Source organism: Dromiciops gliroides, chromosome 4 (assembly GCF_019393635.1).
Source record: "Dromiciops gliroides isolate mDroGli1 chromosome 4, mDroGli1.pri, whole genome shotgun sequence".
Lineage (NCBI taxonomy): Eukaryota > Metazoa > Chordata > Mammalia > Microbiotheria > Microbiotheriidae > Dromiciops > Dromiciops gliroides.
Window position 1 is genome coordinate 8,765,122 of NC_057864.1, and position 25,381 is coordinate 8,790,502.

The 25,381-nt window shown below is 39.6% G+C and overlaps 1 protein-coding gene across 1 annotated transcript in view; it reads right to left on the reverse strand.

The window, feature by feature from the left end:
* The window catches only part of LRRC7 (leucine rich repeat containing 7), a 574,557-nt gene that overhangs the window by 95,454 nt on the left and 453,722 nt on the right, over positions 1 to 25,381 (reverse strand). Inside the window, 4 exon segments of the mRNA XM_044002921.1 lie at positions 7,860 to 7,929; positions 15,875 to 15,978; positions 15,980 to 15,991; positions 18,066 to 18,195. Of these exon segments, the coding sequence (XP_043858856.1) occupies positions 7,860 to 7,929; positions 15,875 to 15,978; positions 15,980 to 15,991; positions 18,066 to 18,195 (316 nt within the window).

Below are 25,381 nucleotides of genomic sequence, written 5' to 3' on the forward strand. Positions count from 1 at the left end.
ACAAAGAAACCACTGGACCTGAGTGCATGGTGAGTGACCTGATTGTATGCACACTCAAGGAAAGTCACTGTGGTAGATAGATGGATGGACTGAAGTATGGAGAGACTTGAGGCAGGGCCACCAATGATCACGATCCCATTGCAATAGTCTAGACAAGAAATATGAGTGCTAAACTAAGATGGTGGTGCTGGAGTAGAGATGTTTGAGAGGTAGAACCAGCAAGATTTTGTACTTGGTTGCTGTGGTTTTAGGAAGAAAGAGAAGTTGGGGATAGAGTTGGGAGCCCGGAGGAATGGCATGCCTTTTAGAGAAACAGGCATGTTTGGAAAAAGGGTGGGGCTTGAGAAGAGATAATCAAGTTCTGTCTTGGAGATGTTGGGTTTGAAATGTCTCCAAGGTATCCAGATGGAAATGCTATCTAAGAGGCAGCTGGGGATGTAGAACTGAAACTCTGGAGAGAAACTTGGGTATATGGATCTGAGAATCATCTACATCAAAGGTGATACTCTAGACTATGGGAGCTGATGAGGTCAGAGAAGGTGGAGAGAGAGAAAGCACAAGACAGAGCCCTGTTAGGGAGGAGGATGTCAGTGGTAATTCAGTGATATGAAGGATGGATTGGGGAAGGGAAGGATCATGTATCTAATAAATGCCTACTATGTGCCAGGCATGCTGAGTGCTTTATAAATAATATCTCATTTGACTGAGTAAGGAGGAGTACAGGGGAACTTGTCCAAGAGTGTGTTGGCAGTGAGGTTAGAAAAGAGGGGATGGATATGAGATAATAACCAGAACTAAAAAAATAGCAGTTGTGTGAATGATTCCATGTTAGTCTTAGATGATAGAATTTGTGACTAATCCTCACTTTTGACATTTATACTGTAGATATGGATGAAAATACAGAACCAGTAGAGCACAGAATTCCAGGAGTAGTTTTATAGGAAAATACGTGTGTGTGTATATGTGTATATATATGTGTGTGTATCTAGATATATATGTATATACCTATATCTATCTATATCTCTATATAAAACATTGTGAATTAGAAATTGAATATAATTCTTGTCTTGTTCAGTTGTGACTGACTCTTCTTGACCCCATTTGGGGTTTTCTTAGCAAAGGTATTGGAGTGCTTTGCTATTTCCTTCTCCAATATAATTAAAAGCTGGCAAAAAGGAATATGAAGTCTACTTCTGACGATTGTGTCAATGAATTTTTTCTTTTTTGGTGAGGCAATTGGGGTTGTGACTTGCCCAGTATCACATAGCTAGTAAGTGTTAAGTGTCTGAGGCTGGATTTGAACCCAGGTCCTTCTGAATCCAGGGCCAGTGCTCTATCCACTGCGCCACCTAGCTGCCCCATGTCAATGATTTTTTACATCTTCCCTTTAGAGATAAAATTAAGTTATAATCTCTAAGTTCATTGGTCATATTTGCGTTCTTTGACTATGAACTGAAAAGTTAGATGCAGATTGCTGTGAGCTGAAAGATGCAAGATAGGAACAAGAAAACTTCCGTGGTTTGTTGTTAAAAAGTAACCAACTAGGGACAGCTAGGTGGTGCAGTGGATAGAGCACCGGCCCTGGAGTCAGGAGGACCTGGGTTCAAATCCGACCTCAGACACTTAACACTTAGTAGCTGTGACACCCTAGGAAAGTCACTTAACTCCAATTGCCTCACCAAAAAAAAAAAGTAACCAGCTATGCAGTAGAAATGTTAAGTCTTGAGAGACTCACAAACTTAAATGTATGAAAAAGACAAATATTTTCAATGCAGAATTATTTCCATACTTGAAGTCAGCCATTTTCTCTTCTTTCTTCCTCCCCACTCTTTTGCTCGCTGAACTTACAAGCTCTCATGCATTCGATTAGGATCTCCGTGCAGACAATTCTTAGTTCTATTTCATTTCTCTCTTGACATCTAGTCTTACATCACTAATGGGACGATGTAACCCATCTTACTGAGGCCACACATGGCCACAAGCTCAGTGTCATTCTTGCCTCATCACACTCTCCCACTCCTCATCTTAACAACTTTCACATCTTCTGACATGGTCACTAGCCTGGTGCACACTCTCGTCATCTCAGTCCTGGGCTACGGACAGAACCTTCTGCGTGGTGTCCCTGATGTGCTGCAGTCCCTTGTCTGCTCAGCTTCCTAAACCATCAGTCTCACAATGTCTTCCCTTCTGCTCCCTCCCCTGCTCTGCTCAATAGCCTAGTGCCTCCCTATTGCCTCCAGAATCAAATAGAAAACCCTTCCCTCACCTGGCCCTGTTCTACCTTGTCATCTTGTACCGTATTCCTGGGCCAGTATTCTACAATCCAGTGACACTGGCCTCGTTGCTCTTCTCACAAGATATTCCATCTCCCGATTCCATGCATTTTCACTGGCTGCTCCCACGCCTGGAATGTTCCCCCTTCTCGACTCTGTATCCTGACTTCCTTCCACTCTCAGCTTCAGTGCCAGCGTATACAAGGAAGCTGTCCCAGTTCCTTTTCATTTTAATGCCTTCCCTCCAATGCCAATCTCCAAGTGATCCTGTCAATGTCTTCTTTGTACATAGTGATTGGCAAGTTGTCTAAATTCCCTGGCAGCACGGATGGCTTTTTCCTTCTTTTGTGTCTCCAGCCCTTAGTATAATACCTGGCACACAGTCAGGTACATAAGAAATGCTTGTTGGCTTGACATTGTTTGAGATGGTGGGTCCAGGTCACCGATTGAATGTGTTTTCTTTTTTCTAACAGTCCAATGTACTCACATAGTACATTGCCACATAAATATATCTGTCCCTCCATCTATCTCCAGACATGCCTCCCTCCCCACCTCCCCACCACCCACCTACATACATACACACATGGTTCCAAGAGGGAAGTGATTCTGTCGTATCAACATGATGCACCCGTCTTAGAACTTGTTCTAGAACCTGTCCTAGAACTGAGAACAGTTCATACAATGGAAATGAATAAATGTATGTTGAATCAAAAATAACATTATAAAAAACAGATAAAGGAAAGCCCATAGTTGTTGTTTGTCTTTTGTTCTGGAAGAGGATCATGACACTGTAGGTGATGCCTTCGATTGCACTGAATTGGATTGAAGTGAGGCAGGGCTATGCAAGGTCATCAGCTTCACTCGATCCTCCAGAGCCATCTGGATCCAGTGGCAAGATACTTATCAGGATGACTGGAGATCATCCCTGATGTTTAAGGAAATTGGGGTTAAGTGACTTGCCCAGGATCACACAGCTAGTAAGTGTCTAATGTGAGATTTGAACTCAGGTCCTCCCAACTTCAGAGTTAGTGCTGTATCTACTGCGCCACCTAGGTGATGTAAAGGAAAGTCCAGAAATGGATAAAGAACATAAGGGAGAGATGGGAGGAAGGGGGAATAAAGACTCATTATTACAAGACCTATTTTTCCATGAATATTTCCTAGGCAAAAATCTATCCTATAATTAACTTTTATTAACTTTAAATTACTATAGCAACTATTCAATTCATATTACCTAGGTGCCCCTCATGCTTGGGCAGATCTATCACTTAACTTGCTATGCTGTTTGATTAAATACCTTTTAATCAATTAATCAATCAAAAATCATTTCTTAAGAACCTAGTAGGTGTCAATCGCTGGCCTGGGTGCTGGAGCAATTGCGAAATATAAACTAAGTCCCACTCTGAAGGTTCTTCCATTCTATCAGGGAACACGATATGTATAGAAGTCAAGAAGGATGAGGCTTGAAAAAACAGGCCATTAATTTTTTTAACCAAGAAATCACAGATAACTCTGGAGAGAGTAGTTTCAGCTGAATGAAGAGGCAGGTAGTCAAAGTGTAGAGATTGTAGAAGAGTGTGGGAGAAAAGAAGTTGGTCTCATTTATTTCAAACTGCCTTCTTAAGTTTAGCTACAAAAAGGAAGAGAAGAATAGGACTAGTGGGGATAGATTGACCAATGAGGGTTTTTGAGGATGAGACTATATGAATATGTGTGTAGGCAGGAGGAAAGCAGCTGGCAAACAGGGAGATTGAAGATTAGTGAGAAGGTTGGGATGATAGAGGGGACACTCTCTGGGAGAAGATGGGACAGAATGGGATCATTTTGCATATAGAGAAGTTTGCCTTGGCAATGAGACTGACCACCTCTTCATGTGAAGCAGGGGTCAAGGAGGAGATAGTAGCAGCAGGAACTTGATGTGAGATGAGGAACAGGTTAGGAGAAGTCAGTGAATGACCTCAATTCTTTCAGTGAAATATGAAGCCAGGTTCTCAGCTAAGAGGGAGGAGCCATGGGGGGGGTGGTGGAGGAGGGATGCATAGATTTAGAGAAGCCTATAGGAAAGAGAATCAATTATAGGGGAGTGAAATCATTGGCTTTTCTTAGTGAAGGCCCAGTTGAGATTATGTAACATAAATTTGTAGTGAACCCAGTTTATAATTTTCTCCAGCTTTATTCAGAAATATTTGAGTAGGAGTGAAGGCAATGAATTGTGATAGGCTAAGGGCGCCAGGGAACATAGAGGAGGGAACCAATGAGTCAAGACAGAGAAGGGAGGAGGGTATAGTCAGTAAAAAGTGATGGCCTAGAAAAAAACTTAGTAGAGGAACAGGATGTAACAGGGAGGACAAAGAATTGAGTTGGGAGTTGCAAAGCAGAGGGAGAGATAGAATAACAACAGGCTGTGGACGGAGAGGGAATTGCAGCTTTCTTGAATCTAGAAGTTGTTGTTGTTTTCTCCTTCATTCTTGAAGAAGACCCTGCCATCCGGGTGATGTCATGACTAGCAGTGAATTGAATTTAAGTGAGGGAGGGCTATGCAAAATCACCAGCCTCACTCTCTCCTCCAGAACCATCTGTGTCCCGTGGCAAGATTATACATATCAGGACGACTGGACATGGCCAGATGTTTAAAGCAATTGGGGTTAAGTGAGATTTGTACTCAGGTTCTTTCAATGTCAAGGTCAGCGCTCTATCTACTGAGTTCAAATCTGACCTCAGACACTTGCTGGCTGTGTGACCCTGGGCAAGTCACACCCCCAATTGCCTTAAAAACATATGGGGCCATTTCCAGGCATCCTGATAATACATCTTGCCACCGGACCTGGATGGCTCCAAGGGAGAAAATGAGGCTAGTGACTTTGCATAGCCCTGCCTCATTTAAATCCAATTTGAATGTAGAAGTAGTGTATGGATGGATGATGGCAAAATCAAAATGAGACGACCTCTGTGTGTACCTGATGTGGGGTAGAGGAGTAGGTCATGGGAAGTGAGCCAGTTGAGGAACTAGGGGGTTGTATGTTTGAGAGAATGGCTATGTGTATGTTGATTAGGAGTTGGGGATGAGAGAAAGACTATGAGCCAGGCACTGAACTTTTTGAGGAATGAAGTGTCCTGGGGGTAGGTAGATTATAGGTACCAGAATTTTGACTGGTATCTGAAAAGATGAGAAGTTACTCACTGATGGTGGTTGGTTGGCTGTTGTTCTTTGTTCTCAAAGAGGACCCAAATGACATCATTATGGAGTCAAGGTACAGTGTGTCTGACTGGCTGATCAGATTAATATGAGCTTGGAAGGCTCTACCACAGGTTGGGCAAAAATAACCACACAAGAACATTGCATGAGTAATGGTGGTAGAGAGAGACTGGAAGTAGAAGAGGGGAGTAAGGAGTGTTCCAGCCACCCCACCTCGTCCAGTGAGTTGGGTGCGATCTGTAAAGTGGATTCACTGCTGGGAAGGACAGCCGGGAGGTTGTGTCATTGGGAGGCAGACAGCTTTCAGTGAAAGCCCGAAGATGCCAGAGAGAAAGAAAAAGAATCAGGATGAAAGTAAGTTATGGAACAGGCATTCCAGACTGCACAGTGGAAGGGCTGGGTGGCTTCTGAGTGGGGCATGATGTTGAGGGGAATGGAAATAGACGAGCAAGCAATTGGGGACATAACCTTGGGCAGGTAACTTAGCCATTCTAGCACTCAGTTCTTCATCTAGAAAAGGAAGGAGAAGGTTTAAATGGTCTTTATGGCTCTTTCTAGCTCTGTCTGTAATGCTAATATGGAGGACTGAAGGTCAGGGAAGTGATTAGGGCTGAATTTATAGACTTAGTGTCATATGAATAGAGGTGATAATTAAACCAATGGATGTTAATGATGCCATCAAGTGAAAGAGTACAGAGAGGGACCTAGGGGAACACTCATGGGTAGGAAGTGTGGTATGGATCATAAACCCCAAAGCAGAAAGTATCTAGGAGCAGAGGGGGACAACAATGTCAAATGCAGAAGATGGGCCAAGAAGGATAAAGAGGTCATTGGAAACTGTGGAGAGAGCAATTTCAGTTGAATGATGGGGGTAGGGGGGAAGAAGTAGAGGCAATAAGAGCAGATAGTTTTTTTTTTCCTAGAAGTTTGAGAAAGGGAGGAGAAAACCTTTACAGTGACCTTTCGCTCTATTGATTAAATGGTTTAAAAATTTTTTTGTAGAGACAACAACTAAAGTAGAGTGAAATTAGATATTCTCCATGTTTTGGATAACTTTATGATTATAAAAAATATGGTAAGCTTTAGATCACTGTTGAGAAATGCCTGGCCATTCCCATTGCAAACGTTCATCAAGGATGTCTTTAATGTATGTGTAGATTATTCTCATAAAGATTTTCAGAGATGAGTTGGCTGATAGTAATATTTTTTTGAACAAATTTTTCAGTAATAATAAGATGTGCATTTTTTCAATTTATTGATTTTGTTCTTTGCTTTAATAGGTTGTTGGTTTGACTGTACACAGACAGTTGATTTATAAATAGCTCCCATAGGAGCAATCAGTTGTTTCTTATACATTGAAATTTAATCAATCTAATGAGTGTGATGCTATTTGGTGCTTATTACATCCAGTTGCTCCTAACTCCTTGATGAAAGTTTTCATAATAGATTTGCATGATTTTTTCCTTAGAGTTGACAAGTTTTTGACCTCTCATTTCTTATTCCTAAACCCTATTTTCTACCATCTTTTTCATTGTACTCTCCTACACCAAGCTTTGCATTTATGTCACCAAGAATTAAATATGTAATACACACAAATAGTATGTATTCATCTAATTTGAAGGCTCTCATAAAATTTCCCTACTTCACCTTCTTCAGTGGATGTCATGGAGAAGCTATGATTATTTATTTTTATGGTGGTCTATTTGAAAATGCTTTTTTGTGAATAGTGTCACATAATATGACAAGATATCCCATAAAATTATACCTTTTATTCCCTTTTGACACATTTCTCACTTCCTTTTTTGCCTTTCGAAGGAGAATCAATGAGCCCTCTTTCTACTTACTTGAAATTTCCCTGAATTTTTCTGGTTTTATTTATAGTGAGAATGTCAGAATTGATAGGATTCACTTCTAGTTAGTTGTATATCCTCTAGGACAAAGTTATCATTCTGAAGTACCAATGACTAAGTTGATGTTTGTTGTGTTTTTGTTTGTTTGATGGGTGGCCCTGGTCCAAGAACTAATGACAAGTGGTCAAGCTCCTGGTGACAAGCCTCTCTGTCTCTAGACAAGCTAGTCCTTGGGAAGCAGACAGGATCAGTCACAGGGATAGTACTGAAGTCTTTTTTGCATTTCTGGAGCTCTGCTTGTTCAGCCGTGGCATAACTGGGTCTTCTGATGTGTCATGATGATGTGCTGAAGCAGGGCTCTCTGGAGCTCACCAACTAGAACCTGATCTACTTATGTCATCCACCTTTTAAATACCACTTGTGATTTCCCTTTCCTCTCAAACATAAATCACAACGTACACAAAGATATCCCAGGTCACTCATGCTTTGATGACATGTTAATCTCTGTATGATAAGGAGATAATTCTTAGAAGTCCTTACTTGATTGTCTGAAAGCCACAATGCAGCAAGCTCTTTCAGTTTGGTAAATGAGAACGGTAAATTCTTCAGCCTGCAAACAAAATGATATTTGAACATTATGGATGAATTATGGATATGGTCGCCTTTTCTCTTATGAGAGCATATTTTAAGTAGCAATAGTCTATTATGACTACCCCAAAGTTGAAATTCTAGCAGAACACATCATTTAACCAAGACATCCTGGCTGTTAAAGGTACTGGCCTGGGAGCCAGGAAACCTGAGCCTTGGTCTTAGCTCTATTATCAACTAGCTTTGGGAACTTATCAAATACTATGGGTATGCATGGAGGGCCACAGGGCTTGTTAGAGACCATCTAGTCCGATCTCATAATTTTAAAGATGAAGAAACATGACCCAGGAAGTGAAGTGACTTGACTACAGTCATACAGTGAAAAGTGTCAGGTTATGGACATGGGTAGCTAGGTGGTACAGTGGACAGTGTTAGATCTCAAGCCAGGAAGACTCCTCTTCCTCCAAAATAAGACCTCAAATACTTACTAGTTGTGTGACCCTGGGTAAGTCACTTAACCCTGTTTGTCTCAGTTTTCTCATCTGTAAAATGAACTGGAGAAGGAAATAGTAAACCACTCCAGTATCTTTGCCAAGAAAACTCCAGATGGGATCATGAAGAGCCAGAAATGACTGAAAACTGAACAATAACAATAACAATTTGATAGAGAATGCTATAAATTCTTGAAGAGTAATTGATATAAAATAGAATTCTACGGAGATTCTTAGTCATCTCAAGCTGGACAGCTTGTTCTTGAGAAGCTGTGCTTTGTTTTCTCATTAACTTTTATATTTCCTTTGCTATTAAATATAAATCTCTTTTCCATGTCTTAAGTAATGGGAGTGGAGTTGAGAATTGAAACTTAAGAAGGAATCATTGAGAAAAACATTCAAGTGCCAACATTTTCATGTGTGCAGTAAAATTGATATTTGGTAGTAATAATCATTAACATTTATATAGAACTTTAATGGTTGCAAAACATTTTACAGATGTTATTTCATTTTATCCTCACAAAATTCATAGGAGGAGGGTGTTCTTATTATTCCTATTTCACAGATGAAAAAAAATGAGGCAAACAAAGGTTAAGTGACTTGCCTAGGGTCATACAAGTAGTAAGTGTCCAGGGCTAATTTTGAACTCACATCTTCTTGGCCCCAGATTTCACTGTGCCTCCAAGATGCTTATTTGGTAAAGACATTATTTTATTTCTTCTTTGTGTTGGTTAATAAGCTTTAGATGCTACACTCTTTTGTTAATAATATAGGTATCTTCCCTTTGAATTCATTGAGTTTTTACGCTAAATGTGAATAAATTATCCTTGAGAGATATGTCCAGTTATTTGAATGTTAATTTGAAAAATGAATTATGAATAAAAATTCCATAATTAGTCCTCACGAGAGGAGAAAACTATCTCAAGATCATATTTATTCAGTTTTCATGGAAATCTAACCCCAGATGTATAACTTCAGTTACTACTTGTCTCTGGGGTGAAAAAAACCAACAACAATTTAGTGCCATTTTTCCTAGGGGGCAGCTAAATCGCAAAGTAGATAAAGTACTGGGCCCAGAGTCAGGAAGATTAATTTTCCTGAGTTCGAATCTGACCTCAGATGCTTACTAGCTATGTGACCCTGGGAAAATCACTTACTCTTGTTTGCCTCAGTTTCCTCATCTGTAAAATGAGCTGGAGAAGGAAATGGAAATGCATTCCAGTATCTTTGCCAAGATACTCCCAAATAGGGTCACAAAGAGTTGAGCACAATTGAAAATGATTGAACAAGAAATTTTTTTCATAACCTTAGTTTGCCTTTATTATCATATTATATATTATTTGAGAAATAATGATTAATAATTAATATCTTGGGGATATTAAGTACTACCCCCTTTCTCTTTCTTCAGGGTTTCTGAAGGACTTTACTGATGAGATTTAGCATGCACCAAACCACACATAGATGGGAAATATTGTACTTGGGTGGGGTCTACATTCTTCCTCTGATGTCTTTTTGACAAAGATTTGAGTGACCTAAGTCACCTAACCCAAGATTTTAATATAACCCACTTCCAATCATGTCAACCAATTAGATTTGATTGCCATAAAATGAACTTCTGACAGTTAGAAAGGTATATAAACTGTGAGTTCACCACCATTTTGGTCTTTGGTCTGAGAGAGATGGTCACTGATCATCCTAACCTGCCTATGAATAAAATTATTAAATTACCTAGAAACTGTCTCTCATATTTTTGTCACAATTATGTATATTATATTAATCATATTATATTATATCATATGATTATAAAAAGAAAAGCAAAATGGATGTGTTTAAAGAATTTAGTTCTCAAATTTAAAAAGAAAATATTAATTAAAAAAAGTCTCTGATAGTATAGTAATCACTACAGTGAAATGAAGGCAAACACTAAGCAAACTTCAATTCACTCTTTTTTGTTTGTTTTGGTGAGGCAATTGGGGTTAAGTGACTTGCCCAGGGTCACACAGCTAGTAAGTGTCAAGTGTCTGAGGCCAGATTTGAACTCGGGTCCTCCTGAGTCCAGGGCTGGTGCTCTATCCACTACTCCACCTAGCTGCCCCCCAATTCACTCTTATTCTGAATGTCAGGAAACTTCCATATACTGAAAACTTGGTGGAAATCCTTGTACACACTTCATGGAATTAAAGTCATAAACCTTTGTCTGATGACTAATCTTTCAAATTTGGAAATAATCTATATGCTTAAATATATTTCAGTTCCCTTGCTACTCATTTGTCTTACAGAAAACATGCGTTTGCTTATTTTCTGGTCCTTTCTCTTTAGGACAGCAGGAATTTCAGTGAGACTAGGATGGATTTCACATTGTGTTCAACTAAAATTAAGTAATTTGAGTTTAGCAAGTTCTTTAATTTCACTTTTTTGAGTTAATTAATGTTTGTCAAGAGGGAGAAAATACCCACATGGTAAGCAACAGGGGCTTATTTTTAGGAATTCCTGTGATTTGTAGAGTTATCTTTAAATAAAAGTAACCAAATGTTCAGAATTCCCTAATGAGCCACCCTTTGCATCTAAGTGTCCATGGTATTATTTATTCTGTGTCAGCTCCCTCTCTGACTTGGGGACAGTGGCTTTCCATAGACTTAGATTATCGTTCCCAATCTGGATTCTGATGTCCTTTGGGCTATTTTACCTCTACTTAGTGTTCTCTTAATATCTCTTATGGTTTGGGACCATCATGGCACTGGCATTTATGCAAAACATGTCATAAGCACTAGCTGAATGAGTGAATTGCTGAGGAGAGCAAGTTCCAAGCTTGTGTCAGAGAGAATGAAATGGTTTTGGTCTCATGATGTTCTTCTTCTGTCACTCGCTGTATTCTCTGTCTCTTTTTAGGCCTCTCTCCACTGAATTTGTCATTGTAGCCACACCCCATGCTCTGGTGTGCTCCAGAGGCTGAGCAGATCCCTTTAATCTGATGCCAAAGCCACACGGTCAGTCCCTAACCTGGGGCCATTTCCGTCAGTCAGCCACATCCCCCCCATTTCCACTCCCAGAACTATGGGTCAGTTACACATTCATGCTGTCTAACTGCATGGCCCCACATTGAGCCTCATTGAGTCACTGTCTTGTTCAGTTTTCATTGCTGTTCTAAACCTCCACAGCCAAGTCAGACAAATTCAGTCCTTCTCCTCTACATGACAGCCCTTCAAATACCCACCCTGCCCTTTTTCTTCTTCAGGCTCCACGTCCCCAGGCCCCCACTCTTCATACGGCATGCTCCCAAGGCTTTTCACCAGCCAGCCTGCCTTTCCCTGGATCCTCTCAAGCTCCCAGCTCTCCTTCCTAAAATGTGGTACCCAGAACTCAACCCAGCACTCCAGATGGAGCCTGACTAGGACAGGGCACAGTGGGAACATGTTTCTCCAGACACAGTGGTGGAGTGCAAGCTCAGCACAATCTACCAGGCAGCCAAAAAGGAACGGATAATGCATTTTGGGATTATATTAAGAGAGCCTTAGCTTCCAGGAACAAGGAAGCAATGATGCTTCTGCAGTCTGCCCTAGTCAGACCACATCCAGAGGAATTTGTTCAATCCTGGGTGCCACAGTTTAAAGACACTGATTAGCTGGAGAGTGCCCAGGGGAGGCCAATCAGGATGACGCTGATAAAGGGCTTTGGTTCCAAATCCCATGAAGATTAGGTGAAGGAATTGGGAATGTCAGGCCTGAAATACAGTGGCCCGTTAGCCTCTGAGATCTCTTCCAGTTCTGAATCTATTATCCTATTAAAAGAGAAGGTACAGGAGAGACACAATGGCTGTCTGTTCAAGGACTTGAACTGCTGTTATGGGAAAACGGAACAGCTGGTTGGTTTGTCCTAGAGGTCAGAGCCAGGAGCAACGAGGAACAGTTTCAATGAGACAAATTTAGGCTTTGTGTCACGAAAACCCAAACAACAACTTCTGAGCAATTAGAGCTCTAAAAACCTGATGTAGGCTACCCCGAGAGGGTTTCAAGAAAAGGCTGCACTGACAGTTTACTGGGGATGCTGTAGATAGGATTCCCGATGACAACAACTTTGAGTCTGACTTACTGAGCAGCCACCACTGAGGTGAAGGAGAGGGCTCATGTAGCTTAAAGTAGAGGAGCAAAGAGAAGATTGTCATGTTAGAGGTTTTGTCATTTCTTCCTCAGCCTCTGGGCCAATGGAAAAATTTCATCCTCCCACCTCTGACTTCTTTTTGGTCTTTTCATCTGTCTGCTTGATAGAAACTTTCTCCAAAGAACTACTGTCTTCCCTTTCTTTCTATAGCATATTACAAGCACTCTCCTCCACTCCCACAGCTCCCATTATCACCTCTATCATAGCAGCTAGAAAGCACCTAATAAGTCATTCAGTCCAACCTGCTCATTTTGCAGGTTAGGAAACCAAGACCCACAGAGATTAACTGTTCTGTCCAAGGTCCCTCTGGTCACATGTGGCAGAGGTGAGACTCAAGCCCAAGTCCCCTGCCCCCAAATGCAACACTTTCCCCCCCAGTCTGCTTCTTTTGGACACATGTGGCCAAATGTCTGCTTAATTCTGCCAACCCAACATCTCCCAGATCTTCCATCTTGCCTATGAAACATTCTTCTCCTAATTTTCCCATTTATGTTACTGGCAGGATCTCAGTCCCAGTCACTCTGGATCCAAATCTCAGGACATCAGATTTTTCCCTTTCCTTCATCTTTCATTTAAAATTAGTTGCTCACTCTAATTGATCTTGCTTCTGAAATTATTATTTCATCAGTCCTTTCATTGGCCCTCACCACCCCCACTCATGTTCTTGTTATGACTGAATGATATGCAGCTTCCGGACTGGTCTCCTCCTTCAGTTTCTCCTACCTCCAACCCACCCTATATTTCCCTGTCAAATTAATTTTTCCAAAGTGTGGCTCCCATGATATAATTCCTCTACTCAAATTCCTTCAATGGTTCTTCAGTCCCTCTTGAATAAAATGGATTAGCCTGGTCTTCAAGGCTCTCTACAATTTGTCCTCAACCTAATTTTCTAGCCTTATTTTAAATGACTACTTTTCGTGTAGCCCAGGGCCCAGGTAAAACAGACTCCTTGTTCTCTAAACATCCATTAATTTTCTTTTGTCAGTTTGAATTTGTCCTTGAGGAGCGTATGATCGAATGGGGGACATGACATGCAAATGAACATATGCGAATCAGCAACATACAGGATAACTAGGCAGTCATTAGAGAAGGGAAGACATTAGAATGGAGAGAGCTCAGGAAAGGCTTCTTGTAGAAGGTGGGGTTTTAGCTGGGACTTGAAGGAAACCAGGGAAACCAGGAGGAGAGACAGGGAGGGAGAGCCTTCCACTTGTGAGGGAAAACCAGAGACAGTGCCCAGAGATGGGAGACAGAGCAGGGGAGCATCACTGGACTGATGGAGATGGGAGAGGCCTGGAAAGGCCAGGGTGTCAGTGGGAAGTCTGGGAAGGGCTTCAAAGGCAGGACAGAGGATGCTCCTGGAGCTGCCAGAGCCCCTGGGGCTTCTTAAACATTTGATCTGGACCCATCCCATTGTGCTGCACAGTGCAGTTATTTGTGCAGATCTCATCTTGCCTATGAGGGATAGACTCTCTGAGGTCAGGGCTGCCATCTTACTTTGCAGCTGCCACATTGCCTTTGCTAAGCCTCGCACTCAGTCAATAGACATTTCCCGAATGGATGAGTAAGTGCGTGAACACCATTCCTCATTGTTAGTGGGATTGAATTCCATATCCAATGGACAAAATCCATAATTAATTACATTCTGGTAGTTACTAGAAATTATTTTGTCATCATTATAAATTAAATGATTAAAAATTAAAAGCTCTAAAATGACACAAGGATTTTGTGCAAAGCCAATACATGATACAATCCAAATCTTATTAATTAACAAGGACCTTGCCCTTTACACAGGACACATTCATTGGATAATTCAGATTTAGACTATCAAAGAGATGACTCCCTTAGAGGTCCTCTAGCCTCTAACTTCTTAACCTGGGGCTACAGCCTTGTATGGGGCTGGGGAATTGAATGTGGGGGTCATGAAAAATTTGGCAACAAAAAAGGTTATGTATGCCTTTTTATACACCTATATACCTGGGGTCCTGTAAAAATGTCTTGGACAAAAAGGGGTAGTAAGTGGAAAAAGTTTAAGAAGTCCTGCTCTAGTCCAAGCCCATCATTTTGCAGAGAGAAAACGAGCTCAGATGGATGATATGAATGGTCCAAGGTCATGGAAGGGGTTGTCAGTGTCAGGCCAGGATTTGACATTGACATTGAGTCTGGCACTTGCTCCCTCTGTCCTTGCACTCCTCTGATTGGTCAATTCCTCACAGAATCTCCATTTTAAGGAAGAACCCAGGCCATGCACATTCCCTCCTTCATTGCTTTCTGTCTCTGGTCTCCATTCTTCTACCTCCATCATGATCCCAAGCAGGAACCTTCTCTGCTTCACCTTCCTTTCCCACTTCAGTTTCCTTTATGAGTTGACTTCTCTAGTTAGAATGTCCCTGGAGGACAGGGATATATTTCTTTTTGCTTGTATTTGTATTTTCAGGGCTTAGTATAGTGTGTGGCACAAAGTAAATGCTTAATAAACGTGTGTTAATTTGACTTTCCTGGTTGCCATCTTCCACACTGCAGAAGTCAACATTAATAATAAATAGTTCGTAGTGTGTCTTATTATAATACTTCTGTCTTTTACAAATTGAATTCAAGTTTTAAAGGAATCACCTCGACTTAAACTTTTTAAAAGGAATGGAGTTGGTATTTTCTAATGAAAGTTAGCCTCATATTTTTGAAGACTCTCTTTGCATATTATATATATATTATTTATTAATAGAAATATGTTTTAGGAAAGTTTGGTTGATCTGCAGACTCAGAACAAAAATTTGTAATATAATTAAGATAATGATGCCACACCATTGAATTTTGTGGAGATTTTTCTTAGCATTTTTAGCATTTTCTTATCACCTGTACTGAATAATTTCTGAATAACAAGGACTGGCAATTAGACATCTTAATGATATCATTATCACTCTAATGGGATTCCCAATATTTACACTGCCAAGTAATTTGCTAGGCAGAGTTAGAGGCATATGCAAACTTCCTATTTATTGTTAGACCATATGGACTTTATTATCATAGTATAATGGAGAGAACTGTCACCCTTCCTAAATTGTAGGATGCTTCTGACTAGTGTCATTTATGTGTAGACATTTCTATATTTGAGTAGAATTTTAATAAAGTCAGGCTGATATAAGTTCTCTATGCCTCTTTGAGGTTTTATTTACTAACTAGAAATGGTGGTGAAGTGTTTTTCTAACGTCTTCATTCACAGCATGAAAAAGCAAATGACTGATCCAAACCTATTAAAAAACCATGACTTTTCTTCAGTAAAGGTAGATTTATATGGCATGTACGATATTGCAGAAATACCTGTTATCACTCAAATTCAAGACTCTTAATTTCTGCATCTGTCCAATCTCTTCAGGAAGAAATTCTAGTTTATTAGAGCGCAATGACATGACTGTAACGTTTTTTACAGCTCCCAATCTGTGGACAAAAAAGAGAAAAAAGTAAAAGAAGTTTCACCTTGTCATGATTGTTACATGAATTGCTTTGACTTGCGAGTGTAATTATGCTTTTCATCTGAATGCAGGCAGTGCAGCAGAGGGGAGAGCACTGGATACAGGGTTGGGAAGACCTGGGCACCAAGCCCATCTCCGATTTTTATTTGCTGCTTGACCCTAGTTAAGTTCCTTAACTTCTGTGTGTTCCAAGCCATTTCCTAAAATTGATCATTGTTGTTGTTCAGCAGTCATGTCAGGCTCCTCATGACCCCTTGAACCACATCATGACAATACTGTTCATGAGGTTTTCTTGGCAAAGATACTGAAGTGGTTTGCCATTTCCTTCTCCAGTGGATTAAGGCACGTGGAGGTTAAACTGTGTGCTCTGGGATCACACAAATCCTAAGTGTCTGAGGCCAGATTTGAGTTCGTTTCCTAACTCCAGGCCCAGAAGTCTATCCACTCAGCTACCTGGCTGCCTGATCTACCAAGAAGCAAATGGCCTGTATCTGTGTTGCTGGAGGGCATTCCTACATGTGGGGTTCTCCATGTTGATAGAGTCATAGATCATTGTTTATTTACATTTCATATGAATATTAAAGACAATGATAGGTTTCAATATATTTCTTTGATAAAATGATTTTATCCCCTATTAATTGCAAAGGCTTGTCTCATGCTATATAATGATGCCTGTTTTCAAGCTAATCAATTGTCAAACATTTTTTGATTCCTTACTAAGTACAAGGCCCTGGAATAAGCCCTGAGCATACAAATAAAAGGCAAAAGATAAAAATAAAACCAAAAACCAAACTAAAGACCTGAGGTTATACATGCGATTCAAGAAACTTCTCCAACATGACTAATGTCCCTCCTGTGTAAGAGCACTTTCTTTAAGACACATCGACACTTTCCTAACTATTTATAAATTGGGTTTATCAGCATTGTCACTGGTGGCATCATCATCATCATTCCCCCCCATCATCATCATGCCATCTCACATTGGCACAGTGCTTTAGGATTTCACAGAACATTTTCCTTGTAATAAGATTGTGGCAATAAGTATCTCCATTTTACAGGGGAAACTTACCCAAAGTCACACAGATAACAAACAGTGGAATGGAGAATTGGATTCAGGTCTTTTGATTTAAATCTAGGGCAAATCTCAGCTTTAATAAAATGTTTATTTAAAATGAGATCTTCTTAACATCGCCATTACCTGCCAAAGTTAGCAATGGCATAAGCTCATCTGTACAGATATATTTTCCTAGAAAAATTAATCAGATTTTTGCCTACAAATGAGCCTTTCTAATCTAACACTCTATGCTCTAGAAATAATGAACATGTTTTAATTATTGTCCTTTATTAAGGAAGTGATGAAAGAGGTTGAATTTAAATGTGCACTGAAACTCAATTTTCCATTAGGATATGGAAAGTGTGTTTTCTTTAAAAAGGTCCTTAATTGGAAAATAAATTTCATGGCTTTAAAAACAGGAAGCATTCAAAATAAGAAATATTTATCTGAAATACACACATTACCCACAAAAGGAACTTCTTAATTTTTTGAGAAAAATAAAATACATGAATTACTTTTGAATCCTATTCTAAGAAATATAAGTATGTCTTCAATGAAAATATTTTTATTATCAATTTGAATTCCAATTAGTAATATTTTAATTGACTTGGGAAAAGCTTTTTGACCTTCTGAATATACATTCTGTTTTTTTGAATAATCGAACACTATGTTGTATATGGTGGTATAACGAGGTCTTACCTAGAAAACATACATGCATATATGTAATTATTCTAATGGAATATTTAAAATGAATAGTGACATAAGTAGATATAGAAAATATGCTTTATAAATTTTAATTTTTATAATATTAAACCATGTATTATAATTATCCATTTTATGTCACTTGTTTCCTGAAATAAACAGAATTACATAAATTTTAGCTAATTTCTACTTATATTACATTTCTCATGAATCTACACTGCAGATTTTCATATTTAATCAAATAACAGACACAATAATTAATGTATAGAAATTAATTTCTTACTTCTCTAGGTAGTTCTGGGAGAAAATTCTCATCAACAGCTAATGTTCTAAGACTATGCAGATAGCCAATAGTGGAAGGTAAGCTCTCCAGTTCATTACAGCTGCAGTCAAATTCTTCTAATAAAGATAAGCTGAAATTTCAAACACAGTTTAAAGCATTTCAAAAATTTTAGGTGATGAAATAAGATTTATAAAGTCATATCCCCCCCAATTCTCCAAACAAACTGAGATCAATCACCTAGCAGTCCCATAAAAAGTTATCTAAATCACCTGGACCAATTTCTTTCATAGGTCAGTTTAGTTTCTAAAGAAAAGTATGACTTCTACCTTGAGTTACTCTTGTTTGTCCCATTTATCACTTTGCACTTCTGTGCAGAGGCTGGCTATGAATTACGGGTGACCAAAGTGGATTTCTCAAACATGGATGTGTTTGAGCTATTTTGCAGAACAGTGAGTGTGTCAAACTCACTTAGAGATAGAACCCTGCAGGACATAAATATTGACTTAGAAAACCACACCGTTATATGTTTAATTTTTTTATTAATACATCAACACATTCAAATCGGATTGGAGCTAAATTTTAGTCTGTTGTGGGTGTGTGGCAGAATAAACATTTGCTCATGGTTCTCCCACCATGGAGGAAATTCACATTGTACTATCTGCACGGGATGCTTCAAAATGACCCTGCTCATTATGTTTTCAAAGTGTAGGCTTGTGATTCCTCTAGCAGAGAAAGTAAAGACTCACAGTGGTCACCGAGGAGACAAAACATTCCTTAAAAAGAAAACAAAACACAATCAGAAGGACTCCAATGGGAAAACGAGGAAGATGGATGTGAAGGCAAAGGGCACTCCTGAATTGTCAGGGGGAGAGTGAAAGGATATTAGTGAAAATGGAAGAGGGATCACTAAAACATGGAGACAAGAAACAAATCTGAGGCTCTTTCTAAAGGGGAGGGTGATAGATTTTCTGGGGAAGAAGCAGCTGCTGGTTTTTTAAAGCATTGTCATGTGGCACCTGGTAGCGGATGAGTGAGGGACCAGCCAGTAAAGGTCAGGGGAGGCAGACGAGTACTACTTGTTGGTGACTCTCTTTTGAGGAGCATTGACTCGGCTGTTTATTAGCCTGAAAACAACCATAAAGAGGCCCATTGTCTTCTGAGGGGGCTGTATCCAGGACATGATGGTGTCAAACAGAGGACAACTACCCAATTTGATGTCATTTGGACATACATGAAACCACCAGAAAGAATCTGGAAATCCTGCTGAAGAACACAAAGTGTTGGATAAGAAAAGGAAGACTGTTGGGCAAAGGCAATGATTTCATCACTCTTGATGATTGAATACAAAGGCTTTAGAAGGGAAAGGGAGATGTAGGAAGGGAACATCTGGTTAAGAAGATGGCAGCTGAGAAGGGGATTTGGACTTCTGGACCAGGGTTTGAAAATGTAAATGATGGGCTACTGACCAAGTATGGAGCACGCCTAATATGGGATGGTGAAAATATTTTTCCGTGGTGTCTTGCAAGCCTATAATAAGATTTTAAATTGAAAAGGATGAAGGAGGTAGAAAACTGCCTGCCGATGTCAACCAAGTTAGATACGCTACCTAAACAGTGTCTATGATGAGGGAGGAAGAATAGTGGTGGTTGGCCATTCCAGAAATTCCCCAAATACCAAAGTCAAGAGAGGTGCCAGCCATAAAACATTGCCTTAGAGGTCTATATAGATATGTACTAAGTATAGGTATCATGCCTAGATCAAAAACCAGATGATGTGATCGCTGAGTTACTATCCATGATCTGTGACATGTTCTGGAGAACAGAAGAACAGCTGGCAGGATCAGAGAAGGGTGAACATCTCACTTTTTAAACATGGGAAGAGATGGCATCTGCTAAAGACTGGAGGATTTAACTTCAGTTCCAGGCAAAATCCTGGGACATATGAAAGGAATCATGGGATAGTGTTACCATTTACAATATCATAAGATACAGTAACACACACATTCATGATCACACCTTGAAAGAAGGGCTCTAGGAGAGGGCTCCAGGGGTCTCAGCTTTGCCATGTGTTACTTAACAATCTTTTACCCAAGATTTGGATGAAGGAAAAGAAGACACATTAGATGTAGAGATGACACAAAGCTGGGAGGGATATCAAAGACATTGGATAGGACCAGTTTTTTAGGTTTATATACTTTTCAAAGTTATTTATGCTTTTGCTTCATGAAAACAGGTGCTTCATGTTATAAATGCAATTTATAGGATTGATAGAAGTCTGATCTATATGCCAACTACAACTGTTTATAATAGAATACGTATATTAGTAATATCAATAATGTGTTTTTTCTCCATTAAATTTTAAATCATTGACATAGGATCTTCAACAGGTTAGACATTTCCATAAAAAAGTGGTTTCTCATGAATTGAACTAACTTCTACAATAATGGTTATTGTCCTTTAGTCTCTTTACCCCTTTCCTAAAACTGGGCAACACTAGCTATCTGCTTTCTCTTTCTACTACTCAACTGTAAGTGAGCTCTCAGTTCTGCATAGCAGTTATTTCATTCATCTTATGGAAACTTCATACAATTACAACAGTTTCAAGCTTACCTACTAAATTGAACTATTGACAAAAATTAAGCCATTGAAAAAAACTTGAAATGGATCCATGAAAAGTCACTGACTCTAATTATTACCATGCCCTTCAGTTTACTTGCTTTAAAGCAATGGCCACAATGAGGAGTCCAAAGAGCCCCCAAACTATTTTAAGGAGGAAACACTTGAACTCTTTGCCATGTAGATACCTAAAAATGAAAGGTAAACCCAGTTTAGAATGTAAACATATATAAAAACCTTCAGAGGATGATGGTAGAAGATTATAAGCAAGATAACATTGCAAAATTGTGAAGAGGTAGAGGAAAGTATGTGTAAAGAAAGCTGCACACAGCACCCAGCGAAGCCAGCTCATTCCAAGAGCATTTAGAAATAAAACTAGGAAAACAAAAGAAAGTACCCTTCCCTCCTTCAAAAAGAACACATCTCTCAATGTTTCCATGATGAACTAGTTTAATAATTAGTGACTGGGGAACAACCCCATTTGTATTTCAACACCTTTGTCTTTGATGTGCTATATTAAGGAAAAGGAAATGAGATTAAGAAATAAAGTCAAGAAGAGTAACTGGAGAAATCTAACTACACGAGGACTACAACCCTACAGGAGGCAACACCATTCTAGAAGCACTGACAGAACAATTTTCAAGCCATCTGAAGGAAGAGAAAATGTCAAATAACTGGAGGGAAAAACTATTCCTAAAAGGTGTCATTTGACATTGTTCACCTCAGAGGTAACTAAATAGAAGACAAGAACTATAAACTCATATGATACATGTCTTTCTCTTGCTTATACAATCTTTATGAGTGGAATCTGCCCATTTATTGAGTGTCCTTGGTGAAACGACAGTCAAATTTTTGCAAAGAACATCGTGGAGGTAGCTAGGTAAGCCTCAAGGAGACCTGGGTAAGTTCTTTGTACTTCCATCCAACAAGAATTATTAAGTGTGTTCTGGAAAGTTCTGGAATCTGTGCTAAGTGCTAGGGATATAAAGGCAAAATTGAAGAGCCTTTGTTTAGAAGAGCTAATAGTCCGTTGGGAGAGAGACCTTCACACACATATGAGATATGTTTTAATAGCACATATAGAAAGTAAGCACAAGTCACATACAAGTAGAGGTGTAGATGTGCATGCACACGCACAACACTGATAACTCTCCTCCTCTCTTACATCAGGCCTAAATCTGCCTCTGACACATCCACCTCTTGTTCTCAGTTCTGCCTTCTGATTCAGCAGGAGCAGCAGCAACAGCAAACCACCAAATATTTAAAAAACCACTAGTTTGTTCCCCAGTTCTTTCCGTTCATGTGACACGTTCTGAAGGTCCTTCCCCTTCCCCTTATCCACCTCTCTGGGCCATCAGTATCCTTACTCATTGCAGATGTTGACTGAGTAGACCAGAGTGGGTTGGCCACAGCCTTGTTCTGGAAGCTAGGCCTCTCTGAATGTGGACTAAGTAACTTCTGTTTTCTGGCTAATTTCACATCACTGATACACACTGAGCTTGCAGCCTATTAAATCTCAAATCATTTTCAAGTGACCTTCCTATTTGGTCTCATTTCTCCAACTGCGGAGTTAAGAAATTGAGGTTTTTAATCCAGGTACAAATTTTCATTTATCCCTTTCAATTGCTTTGAGCTCTATCACGTCATATCCTCCTGAGCTCCTCACCATAGTCAGCATGCAAACTCACCCTCCAGTCTCTGTATCACCCACAAAGCCTTCTCCTGTGTAGGAGAAACCTCTTTTGTAAACCTTGTGTTTGGGTTTCTTTTCCCTCATCACTAGTAAGTTGCTGGGGTTACCACTCAATCACTCATTTAGAGAGGCTTTTGCAGACCATGATGTAACAGAAATGGGGAAGGGAAATGGATTAGTTTCTTATCATTTTAAAATTCCTTTAACTCTGGGATCCCTCATTCCAATCAACTGCAATAAGTGGCCTTAATTTTACAAAGAATAATGTTAACAATGATGTCATCATCTATGATGGATGATTTTATGATTTTATGAAAGGAATCTATGATTCTTTTTATCTCAGAGCAATCAATCCATCCCTCTACAAATATTTAATTAAGAGCTTTGTATATGCAGAGTACTGTGTTAAGTGCAACAGATAAGAATAGGTTCTAATGGAAGAAGACAATACAGAAAATGGGGCTAGAAAGGAGGGAACACAGCACTTAGTGAAGTGTCATGGTTTGAAAATTCCAGGTAGCTGATATGGAGGCCAGATTCTGGGCAAGAGGAGGGTAAAAGCTCACGGATCAGAGCCCATGATTCCGGGACAGGGTCCAGGTTCTAGTGGGGGTGGGGGGGGGGAGTAAGGAAGATGAGAGGGATGCCTAAGATTCAGGCTTCATGATTAGAAATGACTAGTGGGGGCAGCCAGGTGTGCAGTGGGTAAAGCACTGGCCTTGGATTCAGAAGGACCTGAGTTCAAATCTGATCTCAGACACTAGCTGTGTAAACTCTGGGCAAGTCACTTAACTGCAACTGCCTTACCCCCCCAAAATGACTAGGGATTTCATTAATCTGACTTAGGTTTTACCTTATTGTATTTGTATTTGTAAGTCATCCTCATAATGGAATGAAACTTTTTGAGGCAGGGACCTTCACACATCATAATTCTTGCAGAGAATAAGTGCTCAATAATACTTTTTGAATTGAACTGAATGACATAAAAAATATTGACTAAATGTCCTTACCTTGTGCGGACACATACTAAAATACATAATAAATTGTTATTTGGCTTGATATCAAATATAAAACTAATCCAAGAATTCAACCCAGTTTTATAACTGAAAAAGATATTCGGCTCTTGTAATCAGCTTAAGATTTCATCTAAAATAATCTTCTTTTTTTTTTGGTAGGGAATATCCATTGAGAAAAGTCTCCTTATAATTTAATCTTTTTTTGTGGGGACCATGGGGTTCCCCATTGCCCTGGGTCAACTCCTGAATCCAAGGCTGGTGCTTAATCCACTGTGCCACCTAGCTGACCCCCATATAATTTAGTTTTAGTGAATTGCCTAGAGGCACTGAGAGATTAAGTGGGTCTCACAGTCAGTTTGTGCCAGTGTCAGAATTTGAAACCAGATCTTTTAGGCATGGAAGTCTGTACTCTATCCACTAAATTGTGTTGCCTTTCTTTCCTCATCTATAATGGGGCAAATGATCACTTTTTTTTTCAATTCAAGTCTATTTAATTATTTGATAATTTGTTTAAACCACCATTGAGTAGAAGTGGAGTCAGTTAAGGGTAATAACTTCCGAAATGGGATTTCTGCTCCATTCTGTCCTCCACATGGCTGCTCAAATGACCTTCCTACTGCACTACTATGATTGCATACTCAGGGGTTCTCCATGGCTGAATGAATAGAAGTTAAACACCTGAACCTCCCCCACGAGAGATTCTTTCTGTCATCTACATATCTAGTCTTGGCTCCTGCTTCTTTCCTTTGGAACTGATGGCCTGTTCTCCTTCCTCCACTCTCCATGAACTCCAAGCTGTGTCCGTGCTTGCTTGGAACAAGGCCCCACTTAGTAGCCTCAATTTCCTTAAGACCTAACTCAGATGCCTGCTCTGTGAAGCCTTCCCTAACCCAAGGGGAAAGTCATCTCTTCATCCTCACATTTTTCATAGCACTGTGTTCGGCTCTTCTTCAGCATTCTACCTTGTCCTATATGTACCTGTACAAGTGTCATATTTTCTTCTTTCTTCAATTGTAAAATGCCTTGTGCGCCTCAGACATTTTATCACTGAATAGAATGAAATTAATTGAATTGAGACAATTAAGGTTTGCAGGTAAACACTTTGTGACCCAAAGCAACTTGTTTATGGAGCTAGGGAAAATCTTCAGAAATGAAGCAACAAAATCCAGATGTCTCCATGAAATAAATCAGAATTCAAAGTAGGTCTGTTCAAGATATCTGAACTATAACTTGTCTATCCAGCTTGATATCATAGTCGGTTACAACAGGGATTTTTATCGGCTTTTTAATGACTGTGGAAATCATTTAGAAGGTTTTACAATGTTCCAGGCTCTGATGCAATGAACGCAATGTCATCTACCTTAAGGACCATCTGGAGGACCTCAACATCTATATGGAATTTATCTCCTGATTGTACTCTGGGCTGGATAAGCTCCATGGCAATGGCAAACATTCATCTTCTCATTTCATCTCACTTGAGGTAGTTAAAGTATTGCTTCAACAGCTCTCTCAGCTATTGCATCTTTCAAGGAATCTTGCAAAATTTTAATAATCCATAGCAACATCTTGTTAAGAAGTCAATAATAGGAAGTTCACTCTACTCAGTCAAACACTGTCTTATACTTTAGCAAACGACAAAAAGAAGGGGTGTGATGGTTTCATCACCTTTCAAATGTGTGACTATAAAGATGAGGGACTGCTAGAGAATATTATATGTAGACACCTGCTCGTTCCCTTCTCTGGACACTGCTGTAGATTATCTCAGAGGTTGCAAGAGAAAAGAAAGGGACTAAAGGCTGAGTGGTTGAAATGTTCTTCATTGCATTTGTTGAGTAATAACAAGTGTGGGATTTTTTCAAAGAATTTGGTATCCTCTTCTTTTCACATATCTTATGCCCTCGACATTCTGTTGCCTGGATACTGAACCTGACAGAATCTGTGGTCTTCTGGTATAGTCTCCAATCACTCAGGCTAAGCTCCATGTGAAGATGA